Below are 11,856 nucleotides of genomic sequence, written 5' to 3'. Positions count from 1 at the left end.
GGCATGGGGACAGCAGGAGGGTCAGCTGCCACCTGGATCTGCCCCAGCTCCTGTGCCCTTGAGTAGGGCCAGGGTGGCCCCAGGGGTTGTGTTGCCCTGTGGCAGCGAGCTGGGGTGGCTGGTGCTGCCCGCTGGCTGGTGGGCAGGAGCCAGGCGGGGCCACCAGCCAAGCCCATGCTAGGGAGGCAGAAAGGGCAGTGGGGACATACACGGGTAGCCCAGCCTTGGGTGCTCCCCGGGAAGGAGGGGGGGAGTGTGCACACCCCCCCCCAGGGTGCTACAAAAGCTTGGGGTACCCACAGGGTGGCTGGTCAGGGTCAGTGTCACAGGCCATCATCCATCATCCATCTCTGGGCACGGCTGCAGGGTGCTGGAGAGCTGTGGGGTGCTGCTGGGCTACGGGTGCCGGGTACAGCCCCCATGGGTGACAAAGCAGCAGGACCCTCTGCAGAAAGGAGGGGCACTGCTGGCCAAGGGGCGCCCGCTGATGGCCCTGTTGACGCTGCCAGCCCCACTGCCACAGTCTGTCCTCCCCTCCCCACCACCCCAGGCACCGCTGCCAGGTTGCGCCAGCACTCAGCCAGGCCGTCTTGTCCCTGTACCTCAAGGCCAACCCCTCCCAGCTTCAAAAACCATCCTGGGGTGTAGCAATTGCTGTCCCAGAACCACCAGTGACCCAACAATAAGAAAACAGTGCAGGTGGCTCCTGTACAGGGCCAGACACAGAACAATGAGTGCCAGGGCAAGGGCGACAAGGAAGAGGACACAGCAGAAAGGTGGCAGAGCTGCAGCAATGCCCTGTGGTGGGGGAAGCGGCCAGTGAGGGCAGGCAGGAGGGTGAGGGGCTCTGGGAGGAGGGACATGGTTGGGGGCAGAGGGGAGAAACAGCTGGTGCCAGCGTGTGAAATACCCTGTGAAATACCCCTCTGCCCCACCACGTGCCCCTCTGCAGGGGCGCTGCTGCCCGGCCCTGAGGATGGTGCCAAGTGCCCCGCACAGGCATGGCAAGGCCAGGCAGGGCCACGGCGCTGGCAGCCCAAGGCTGACAGCAGCACGGGTGGGCAGCAGGCAGCAGCGGGGCCAAGGCCCCCGTCTCAGGCAGGCTGGAGATCGCTGGTGACATCCCGTCAGTGACAGAAACGAACTGTAGGTGAAGCACCAGAGCTCCTGCCCCTGCGGTGCTGGAGCCTGAGCTCCACACAGCACCAAGGGCAAGCACCAAGCCAGGGGTGATGGAAACAAGGCAAAAGCAGCTGTCCTTCCTCCTGCCCTGCCAGGGCCAGGCCTGGGGTGGTGCCAGTGCTGGCAGTGCCGGGGGGAGGGTGTCCCTCAGCCAAGGGTCCTCAGGGTAGGAGCAACATGGGTGTCCAACCAAAGGCATCGCTCACAAGCCTCCTCTGCTACCAGGTGCGTGGGGCTGGTGGTGCTGGCACCAAGCCGTGTCCTCTGCACAGTCTCCGTCCGTGGCACATGCTGCCTGGGCGAGCCAGCCGAGGACAGTGGGCCCCGGCACCATGCAGTGACACTGCCCCAGAGCTGAAGGGGACAAAGGCCACCCAGGGGTGGCTCGCAAGGTCCGTCCAGGCCAGCACAGTACTCGCCGTGTCCTCCCTGGCATGTGCCACCGGCCATGGCAGCTCTGCTTGACGGGGTGAAGGGAGGGGAGAGGACAAAAGGGTTCAGTGGCTTCACAGCCAGGGGACACTGGCTGCTGCTGGGGCTTCAGCACAGCGTGTCCGTGTTGAACGAGAGCTGAGCCTGTGGGCAGAGACAGGCAGGGCTCAGAGGCTGGGCTGAGCAGGGGCTGCCTGCACTGCCCAGCACACTCTGTGCTGCTGGGGCCAGGATCTGGCCCGGTGGGGGGAGCAGCCACCCCTCCCAGACAGCTCTCTCTGGTCCATCCCTGGTCCCACCGTGTTCCCTTCCCTCGACGAGACCCGACACTGCAGCACCCAGCCCCAGTGTCCCACGGCAGGGACACAGCTAGGACCAGGGACACCCAGATCTAGGGACAACCTCACCCTCTCCTCCTCGAAGCTGATGAGGCCTTCGTCATCGGTCTCCAGGTCCTCCTGCTCCTCCACCACAAGGGCCCGCAGCTCTGTGGGGGCGGCCCGGGGGCGCAGCAGGCTCAGCACACGCTCCAGGGGCGATTGCAGGGCACAGCTGGGGCTTGTCTCCTGCTGCTCCAGGTTGTCGCTTTGCTTCTTGGCAAAATTCACAAACACCTGGGGGACGGATAAGGGGCAGGAGGCTGCAAGGGACCCCTGTGAGCACCTCCACACCCTGGCTGCCCCTTGCCTGCCATCTGCACCATTGAACACAGGCCCCAGCACATCCATGGGGCTGTGCCTGCCACCATACACCCCAGCTAGCTCCACCTCCTGCCCCAAAGGTGGCTTCTGATGGGCACTTTGACACAGCCAAACCTCGGCACAGCCACCCTCCCTGGGGACAAGCATCCAGCTGCCCACGCTGTCCCCACTCACGTTGTCCAGCGTGGTCTGGCTGACAGAGTAGTCTTCGATGCCCAGCACATCCACCACCTGCTCCATCTTGCTGAAGACCTGTGCCAGTGAGATCTGGTCCGACTTAAGCTGGTACTGGGCCTTGGTGTGGTGCCGCTCCTGCAGGGGACATGGAGGCGACACCCGTGACTCCCAGACGCCCTCCCATCACCCCACAGCGGGTCCCACAGGTGTCCCTTGGGGGACGAAGGCTGCTTGTGCCCAAAGGTGGGGGCTGGCACCACCACTGCAGGGAGCTCACCTTGAGGACAGCCTCAGGGAAGTTGCGGTTGAAGAACCTCACCACCTCCTTGATATTGAGGCTGGACTTGGTGCGCACTGTGATCATGTAGCCATCGCCAAACCTGCACAGGGACAAGGGACCCCATGAGGACCTGGACCCCACCCCCCGCAGCTCTGCAGGGAACGGCTGACCTCACAGGAGGGGAGAATGCTCCATGGCAGCCGCGACAGCCAGCAGAACAGTGCCAGGACAGCCAAGTGAGCCCACCCCCTCCCTGGCCACCCTCTGAAGCATCACCCCCATGAAGGGCTGACACCTTGCTGCAGGTGCCACACCGTTACCCTGCCATGGGGGCCTGGCCCCCTCCTGCCCCACAGTGCACACAGGGTGCTGGGCCCCCGCCGGGCTCTTACCGGTTCTTCAGGTGCTGGATGCTGCCAAGACACTTGAGGCGCCCATTCACCATGATGGCCAGGCGGGTGCAGAGCGCCTCGCACTCCTCCATGCTGGGGAGACAGGGCAGGTTCAGCAGGGTGGCATGGGGGAACAGCACTGGGGGCTGGGGCAGGTGGAGAGCTCAGCTCCCCACGCCATCACCCGGGTGCTGCGGCCCCACCACCAGTGATGGGAGAAGGTGACAGAGGGTATCCTGGGTTCCCCCCGTTCCCCATGCCCCTGTCGAGTACCATCCTCCCGGCACCAGAGAGCCCCCGCCTGCCCACACAGCACCCCAGGTGCTAGGAGGCATCACGGGTGCAGCTAGAAGTCCCCCCCCAGACCTGTGGGACGTAAGCACCACGGAGCGACCCGTTTTGATGACATCCAGGATGAGGTTCCACAGGAAGCGCCGTGCCTTGGGGTCCATCCCTGTGGTGGGCTCATCCTGCGGGACAGACAGCACGCTCAGACACGCCAGCCCCCAGGGGGACCCTGCCACCCCCTCCCTGTCCTAACCCCAGCTCAGAACACCACCCCACACCCCAGGAGACTTTGGCAGAGTTGGGGACAGGCAACTCCCACCCAGGGTCATTTCTCCACCCCAGCCCAGCGCCAGCCCCAGGGACACAGGGGGTGGGAGGAGGACCCCAGAAGCAGGGTGCTGGGACCCAAGACGCACCAGGAAGATGAAGGCTGGGTATCCGATCAGGGCGATGGCTGTGGACAGCTTCCTCTTGTTGCCTCCACTATAGGTGCTGGCGGGCTTGTCAGCGTACTTGGTCAGCTCCAGCTTCTTCAGTGCCCACTTGACCACCTGCAAGGTCCGTACGGCTGCTGTCACCTGCCAAGGCCATGGGGCTGGCAGAGCCGGCAGAAAGCAGTGGGCAAGTGGACCAGCTGCCAAGAGGACCACAAGCAATGTGCCAGCCAGGGGAGCCCCATGGCAGCCCCTGGCACAGCTCTGAGTAGGGGTCTGTGAGCCCGTGTGCCCAGCCCCAGCACCCCATGTGGGCAATTCACTGGGGTGGCACTGCTATCAGGGTTGGTACCACTGGCTCAGATTCCCCACTGGTACCTGGGGAGATGCCATTCCCATGGCACAGGGCCAGCCCATGCGTGCTGACAGTCACCCGCCCAGAGCCCTACCCTCTCCTCATCCTTCCAGGGGATGCCACGCAGGCGGGTGTAGAGCTCCAGGTGCTCCTGGGCTGTCAGCTCGTCGAAGAGCGCATCGAACTGAGGGCAGTAGCCCAAGCTCTGCTGGACCTGCAGGAGCTCCTTCAGGATGCTGTAGGAGAGGATGAAGGGCCATGGGGAGAAGAAATTGCTTTTCTGGAGCACCCCATTGTTTACCCTCCTTTCATGTGCCTTCACTGGAGCATCTTCTACCTGGTAACCCACAAAGGCAGTCTTGGCCAAAAGCTGCTGTCACTTGCCACCCCCCAGATGACGGTCAGCTCACAGCCCACAGGGCTGCAGAGTCTCACAGACCCATATGGGCAGATTCACACTGCTTCATCCTGGGAGACCCCCAGGCAGACCCCTTCGCATTCCCAGGACAGCAGGCAGTCAACTCCCACCCAGCCCGTGGCCCCCAACCTGTGCCCATTAACAAAGGCCTCTCCGCCCGTGGTGCTCTCATCCCCCGTCAGCATCTTGAAGGTGGTTGTCTTGCCCGCGCCGTTGACACCCAGCAGCCCGAAGCACTCCCCAGGCCGCACACCCACGCACAGCCGGTCCACGGCCAGGATACGCCCAATCTTACGGGACTTGTACACCTGGTGGGGCAGGGGATGGGGGCTCAGCCTGCAGGGAGGCACCTGAGCCCCCAGCCCCGATCCACGTCCCTCAGATGGGACGGCTCTGAGGTGTCTCCTTCCAGCCCTGGTGCGTCCTCCACCGCCACTGCCCTGCTGCTGTACCTTGGTGAGGTTCTCGATCTTCAGCATGTCATTGTCAGCGTCGCCACGCAGGACACGGTGCCGCTCGTTGGCCACATCAATGTCATCCTCGATGGGTTTGGTGGAGACGGGCAGCCGCCTGTGGGAGGGTGCACAGGCAGAGTGGGGATGCAGGCATGGGAGCTGCCTGCCTGCATCCCTGCCGGGAACGGGCAGCTCCCCAGTGCGCACCCACTGCAGGGACAACCTTGAGATAAGGGGTCCCGATGGCAAAGCCCCACCCAGCCTAAGCCCCACTTGCCAGCTGCACTCACTGGGGCTTCCGGAAGAAGTTGTACTGGCACATGATGGTGATGAAAAAGCCAACAAAGCCTTCGATTGTCATGGCAACGAGGCCCCGTGTCACGATGTCCCATTCGAAGGGCGATTTCATTTTATCAAACTGCCCTGAGTGGGAGAAAGAGGAGAGAGCAGCTGGAGACACCTTCCTGTGGAGACAACCTGGTCATACATCTTGAGCTGGCCTGTGACAATGACACTGTCCTGCTCCTGTGTGCCCTCCCCTGTGGCAGCTGCCTGTGATGGTCAGTGCTGCTGGCACCAGGGCTGGTCACGAGGCTTTCCATTCACAGCACATGTGCTGCTGAAATAATCCTGCAACTTTCCAACCTCAGCAGGATGCATCAACCCAACTGAGAGTGGGTATTGGATGGATTTGTCAGATCTTTCCCCAAAATTTCTCCTCATGATGCCAGCAGCACCTAGGTTATATACAGAAGCTGCTTGAGAAGTAGAGAACAGCAAGAGGTTTTTGAGGACAAGCTGAAGCTGTGAGTAGCAAAACACTCCATTTGTCTGGGCAGCGCAGCCCTGCAAGAGACCACATCTGGAAGGAAAGAGCCCTTGCAGTGTCCATCCCTCCTACCACAGCTCGGCCTCACCGCGGCCACCACAGCCCCGCCACAGGCAGTGTGCCACACCAGCAGCAATGCACAACTCTGCCAGGGCTCACAACCTCCTCTCCCTGTGGGGCTGCTATTTGGGATGGCCCAAGGAACTATTTTCAGCATCACTGGCACTACACCAGAGCTGACTGACAACTGTGTTTCTTCCTGCACCCTAGTCTAATTCATACCCCCTGGCTTTTTGCTCCAGGTCACTCTAGGCCTTGGGAAGCCCCACAGGGCAGGTGGAGGGGATGTGCCATCCCTATGGGATGTCCACATGCCCTGGAGCAAGGGAAGGACGGAATGAGCAGCCGTACCAATCTTGGCATAATATTCGTTGATGTATTCGTTGTAGGCCATCTCCATCAAGCCATGGCCCAGGTTGTAGTTAGGGAATACAAGGAAGCAGCTCTTCAGGTAGCTGTTCACCACCTTCAAATCCTGTGGGGACAGGCAGAGGACACGACTATCAGGAACACCCCTGAGGACTGTGAGCACGTGGTAGGATCAGGATCCCCAGCAAGATACAGCCTGGTCAGCTCTCACAGCTGACCCTGCTGTGAGCAGAGACCTCCTGAGGTCTCTCCCAGCCTGAGCTGTCCCCTGACCTGATGGCAGCTTCTCCCTTCCTGGCAGACCCAGGCAGAGCTGTGTCTCTTGTACCTTGTCATGCTCAAAGAGCTGCAGCAGGAACGTGGCGACAGTGGCTGTGATGCCAATGAAGAGGTTGATGACGATGAGGAAGACATAGGCAGAACTGGGCACCTCGAACCAGAAGGAGGCAGGGTACATGATGGGAGTGATGGACCAGCTGGGAAGGCGAGTGGCAGGAGCACACATCAGCATGGCACAAGAGGGACTAGGCAGCACCAACCATCAAGCCTTGGGATTGCCCCTCTCCCAGCCCCATCCTCCCATCCTCCCCGGGCTCTCCAACCCCAGGTCTTGCAGGCCACCAGCTACAGGAGCTGCAGAATGTCAGCCAGGTGGGCAGCCCCAAGCCCAGGTCCTGCCCACGTAGCCACAGTGCAGACAGGGCACCAGAGGGACCCACCAGTGCACCCTGACCAACGTACCCGTAGAGCAGAAAGAGGGAGAGGACGGCGGGGAAGTTGGTGGGAGAGGTGTATGCCGGGAGGTCGAACACGAACAGGATGATGATGCAGCATGTGGCCGGCACCAGGTAGTTCAGCTTGAGAAAACAGAAACTTCCATGACCATCCACTCACACGGCCCTGGGGGCTCACTCAGTGGGGCCATGCACCCTGCTCACCATGTCCCACACGTAGTTGGCCAACCAGTAGATGACAGGGTCGCAGCCGCTCACAAACTGCAGGTGTTTGGCCTTGGTGGCCTTTTCGGCCACCAGGAACACCACAAAGCTGGCTGGCACGAAGGACATGGCCACAATGATGAAGATGGCAATCACTACGTCCGTGCCTTGCAGGCTGAATGGGGAGCAAGGAGGAGAGCAGCTGCCCTCAGCTGCCTGGGGCAGGGTCACCTGTCCTGCCATGGGACAGTCATTGTGCATAGGGCAGGACACAGCCCAGGGACCTCCATGTCACCACCACCCACTCCCCCTGACACAGCCTGCAGGGCAGAAGCCTCAGCGCTCCCCTGAAAAATGCAGAGGGGAGCTCCCTGCCCCCCACAGGACGGGTACCCTCCCTCAAGCCCGCTCCCTGGACCTACAGGTAATCCAGGGACAGGCTGGCGCTCGTCTTGTTCATGGGGTGGTTGGTGACCGTGATGCCTGCAGGAAAGCCCAAGAAGGAACATAGAAGCATGAAACAGTCTCAGGACAGAAAATCTTGTTCCCAGCCTGCCTGGTCCTGGGTCTGAGCAAGAGGACGGTTTCCCTCTCTGCAGCCTGGCAGGAGCTGAGCTGCCTGAAGCAGCTGAGCACCTCAAGGCCGTGCCCTCCCACACCAGCTGGCAAAGAGCATCCTCGGACACACTGCAAGTCCAGGTGCCAGTTGGCAGCACCTCGGGAGCTTCTGCCCCAGCGCAGACTCTGCTTGTGTGACTCCCTTGCTTCAAATGGGCACTAGTCTGCTTGGTCCAAGGGGGAACACTGCACTTCAGAGCCTGGCTGGACCATGCCCTGTAGCTTCTGTCCTTAAAGGTCTCCAAGGTCCTCACCATAGGCAGCAGGGTTGCCTTTGCTCTTGGGCAAGTTGGCTCGCAGGATGGCATTGTTGAGAGCGTTGAGGTAGGTGGGCATGCTGTGATAGCCCTTGTTGTTGTAGAAGACCTGGAGAAGCAGAGAAGAGGGGTGAGAGGTGGCAAGAGAGCTGGGCCTGTGGCAGAGGTACTGGAAGGGTGGGATGGGATGGGACAGGACAGCTGCAGGGCAGGCTCGTGGCTGTGAGGAAAGCAGCCCGCTGCTGAGCATGCCAGGCAGGATCTGCAAAGCGAGTCCCCTCAACCCCTCGGTGGAGAGTGCTGTGACAGAGCCATGGGCAAGGGACCCTGCTGTGCAGGCACTGCTGCCTGCCCCCTTCTCCTCCCCACACAGGCCACGGCTGCCGCTGCCCACCCGTCCTCCAGTTCCTGCAGGGCGCAGCGTGGTCCCACCTGGGCCGCTCTCCGGACAGCGATCTTGCGCACCGTGGCAGGAGCCCTGGCCCCGAAGGAGGCCGGGATGGATTTCTGGACGTTGCCAAAGGTGAGTGCCCCGTACCTGTGGGACAAGGCATCGCCAAAAAGCTGTGACCACTGTCTCCCACCTCTGGGAGCAGGGTCCTCCTTGAGCATGACCCTGGCTCCCATCAGCACCCCAGGCAAGTGTCCCCAAGTCCCTGGTCCCCCACCCCTGCTCCATGGCACAGAGCAGACACTCCCAGTCTTCACTCTTGCCTGTGCAGCCGGAAGCGGTCTGAGGTGTAGAGCAGATACTCGGAGACGTTGCGCCCTGTGATGTCTGCCAGGATGTCCCCTGTCACCACCTTCATCTGTGGGGGGTGACCCCCTACACCGCTGGGGCAGGAGAAGCCAGTCCCCTGCATGGAGCACGTGCACTTGATGGGCTCATGGACAATGCGGGGCAGGGCAGGGGCCGAGGTCATGGTCTCTGAGGAGCAGAGAGGGCAGCTCACAGGAAGGGTCCTGCCTGCCCCAGCTGCCTGGGACAATGTGGGGGTGGTGGAGTGCTCAGCTGAGGGGTCCCAGCTGGGAAGGGAGGGAACACTCTGTTCCACTGGTGTCAGCTCCTGCTGTGCCAGAGCTGGTCTGTGAGAGGGCTTTTGTTTCCTGGTGACAGAGAGGGACCAAGAGATAGACATGGGGAAAAACTCTGGGGGACAGAAACAGTTCAGAGAGAGGGCATGGAGTGTCGCTGGAGAAGATAATGACTGGGGACCGAGCAGCCAGCCCAGCAAGGGTGACGCACGACTGGCCACAGGGCTCTCAATGGTGTCACTGTCCCAGGGAGCTCCGCTGGCACTGCTGGGGCAGAACAGGGAGTGGTGCTCCAGGGCCAGCACCAGCCTTGAGCCAGAAGTTCAGCCCAGCAATGCTCTGCTGTGGCCAGGCCAAACTGACAGGCACTTCCAGGGGTCCCTAGAGCTGCTCCTGAGGAAGGATAGATCATCTCCCTGCTGGAGATGAACCACTGGCCCAGAGTCAGGCACCAAGCACAAATGATACCTTTAACGGTGGCGGAGAAGGTTGTGGAGTTCCAGGCATGAGGCACGTCCTCATCCACAGAGACAGGGTAGTCAGAAGGGGCCGGGGATGGTGGCGGTGGCACAAAGTTGGAGAGTGGCAGGCCCTGAGTGAAGGAGTCAATGCACATGGCGTCGAAGTACTTGGCTGCCAGCATCTTGGATTCGTTGCTGTCAAGGTTGAGGGTCTGCATGGGCTGGTCCAGTGTGTTGTTGAAAGGCGTCTTGAGCACACAGGTGGCCCCCACGCCGGAGGGCAGGTGGAAGGTGTTCACCAGCTGCTGGGGGCTGGCGTCAGGAGACAGCCTGATGCTGCTGGGAGAGGAGCAGGTGAGGAACAAGCAGCAGGAGACATGGTTCTCATCACCTTGGCCATCTTCTGCTGGGACCTCCCCAAGACTCTGGCACCTAAGATGACTGAACAGGCACAGGCACTACGGCAGCACACACAGCCCAGGCCTGGTATGAGCCAAGCTGCCCATCACAGCCAGCATCAGGGCTGGCACATCTCCCAAAGACACCCTGAGGAGGATGAAGGCTGCCTTCTGCAAGGCGATGTGGCACCAGCCAGGCTCTACTCCAAGCCCGAGCCAGCCTCAGCACCTGCCCTGCTGCAGGCTGCCCTCCCTGCTGCCCCCAGCACAGCCCCAGGGATGGGGACGGGCCACGGGACGCTGGTCACCAGCAAGTAGCTCTCACCGGTACTCGTGCCGCTCCTCGTTGGCGTAAGGAATGAAGTTGCCTTTGGGCTGGGTGTAGTTGTGGTACTGCGATGGTGAGAGGATGAGGGGCGGCAGGTCACCTGCAAGGACAAGGACAACAACCCGCTGGCATCTGCAGCACCACCGCACGCAGGCAGACAAGCTGAGCACCCCCAAGTGTTGTGCTCACCACAGCCAGTGTCCCCAGCAGCCACACTGGGGTAGGCAGAAGGGGCCCCCAGCAGCCCCCAGCATGCAGGTACCTATTTCGGGCACAGAGAGTGCCACCGTCATGGCCACGCAGACGAAGAAGGCAGGCAGGAGGATCTGCGAGAAGAGGGCCTTGGTGTTGCGCTTGGCGCAGTGGAAGCGTTTGACAATAAGCCCGTGGAATTGGCGTAGCTTGAGCCACGAGCCCTCCAGCTTGAAGCTCCCCTGCCCAGCCAGGTCATGGTCCTCTGCCTCCACCTCCGCGTCTTGCTCTGGGAGGAGAGAAGGATGTCAGCCCCCTGGCATGGCCACTCCTGCGCCCACCTTGGTCCCCAGGGAGCTGAGCTGGGCACCAAACTGGGCACAGCCACCCCAAGGGACAGGGTGGCACCCAACCCTGATGGCCACTGAGTCACAGCAGCATCACAGCGTGAAGCAAAGCAGCTGGCTGGCAGGTTCCTCTTGGCCCAAAATGGGAAATTTAGACAACAGTTTTTAAAAAAACACCTAAATTGGCGCTTTTTGGCAGAACTCCTCCATTTTCCCATCAGCTCTCCCAGCTGGCAAGAGGTTAGTAGAGTCAGGAGCAGGGGACAGGATGTGGGGACACGACGAGGCAGTGGGCTGGGGCTCAGGAGCTCCGCCATGGCACTGTCTCGGCTCTCCCTCCCATAACCCAAATCACAATGCTCAGAGCAGCCCTGGCCAGAGAGGCTGAATTAATCATGGCAAGAGCTGCTGGGATAACCCAGAAAAGGATTTGTGAAAAAAACAGCAGCCTCAGGGCAGCTGCCTGCATCCTCTGTCCTCCAGCATAGCCAGCAGCCAGGCAGAGAGAGCCACTAGCCTGGGTCAGGGTACAGGAGGCAGTCACCAGCTGGAAGATGACTCCATGCCCCAGGGCCAAGAGGAGACAACCCAAACAGGCGCCGGTGTGAGGAGCGAGCACGTTAGTGGGGCAAGTCTGCAAGGTGGCACTCACGGGACCCCAGGGAGGTGAAGGGCAGAGCCAACGCCAGCTGCACCCGCACCCGCTGGCTCCGTGTCTCAGCACAGGACCCCTCCATGCACATGCTACCAAATTTGGGGGAGCAAACTGCTGGAAGCACCCGCTCCCAGCCCTCCCACCCAGGCTGCGGTTCTCTGGGTCCAGTGTTGGCATCATCAGCCCACCGGGAGGTCTCATCCCAGCAGGTATGGCCCTCCATCCCTGGCACACCTACACACCTTGGCCAGGGCC

The 11,856-nt window shown here is 61.5% G+C and overlaps 2 protein-coding genes across 2 annotated transcripts in view; both read right to left on the bottom strand.

Moving 5' to 3' along the window:
- The window catches only part of CLIC3 (chloride intracellular channel 3), a 4,975-nt gene extending 3,343 nt beyond the window's left edge, over positions 1 to 1,632 (bottom strand). The window contains 1 exon segment of the mRNA XM_026860705.1: positions 1,389 to 1,632. Within this exon segment, the coding sequence (XP_026716506.1) occupies positions 1,389 to 1,632 (244 nt within the window).
- Positions 7 to 11,856, bottom strand: part of ABCA2 (ATP binding cassette subfamily A member 2) — a 37,640-nt gene continuing 25,790 nt past the window's right edge. Inside the window, exons 29-50 of the mRNA XM_026860702.1 lie at positions 10,670 to 10,888; positions 10,405 to 10,507; positions 9,689 to 10,017; positions 8,900 to 9,113; positions 8,618 to 8,723; positions 8,183 to 8,294; positions 7,733 to 7,793; positions 7,311 to 7,485; positions 7,114 to 7,229; positions 6,701 to 6,848; positions 6,355 to 6,478; positions 5,405 to 5,537; positions 5,112 to 5,229; positions 4,789 to 4,967; positions 4,336 to 4,477; positions 3,869 to 4,003; positions 3,531 to 3,634; positions 3,165 to 3,257; positions 2,770 to 2,872; positions 2,490 to 2,627; positions 2,022 to 2,228; positions 7 to 1,758 (exon numbers count right to left, since the gene is read on the bottom strand). Of these exons, the coding sequence (XP_026716503.1) occupies positions 1,723 to 1,758; positions 2,022 to 2,228; positions 2,490 to 2,627; positions 2,770 to 2,872; positions 3,165 to 3,257; positions 3,531 to 3,634; positions 3,869 to 4,003; positions 4,336 to 4,477; positions 4,789 to 4,967; positions 5,112 to 5,229; positions 5,405 to 5,537; positions 6,355 to 6,478; positions 6,701 to 6,848; positions 7,114 to 7,229; positions 7,311 to 7,485; positions 7,733 to 7,793; positions 8,183 to 8,294; positions 8,618 to 8,723; positions 8,900 to 9,113; positions 9,689 to 10,017; positions 10,405 to 10,507; positions 10,670 to 10,888 (3,095 nt within the window). The 3' untranslated portion in view covers positions 7 to 1,722. The remainder of the gene's footprint in view (positions 1,759 to 2,021; positions 2,229 to 2,489; positions 2,628 to 2,769; positions 2,873 to 3,164; positions 3,258 to 3,530; positions 3,635 to 3,868; positions 4,004 to 4,335; positions 4,478 to 4,788; positions 4,968 to 5,111; positions 5,230 to 5,404; positions 5,538 to 6,354; positions 6,479 to 6,700; positions 6,849 to 7,113; positions 7,230 to 7,310; positions 7,486 to 7,732; positions 7,794 to 8,182; positions 8,295 to 8,617; positions 8,724 to 8,899; positions 9,114 to 9,688; positions 10,018 to 10,404; positions 10,508 to 10,669; positions 10,889 to 11,856) is intronic.

This window comes from Athene cunicularia (assembly GCF_003259725.1).
Source record: "Athene cunicularia isolate RWA chromosome 17 unlocalized genomic scaffold, athCun1 chr17_part1, whole genome shotgun sequence".
NCBI lineage: Eukaryota > Metazoa > Chordata > Aves > Strigiformes > Strigidae > Athene > Athene cunicularia.
This window is presented reverse-complemented; position numbering and strand designations above follow the sequence as displayed.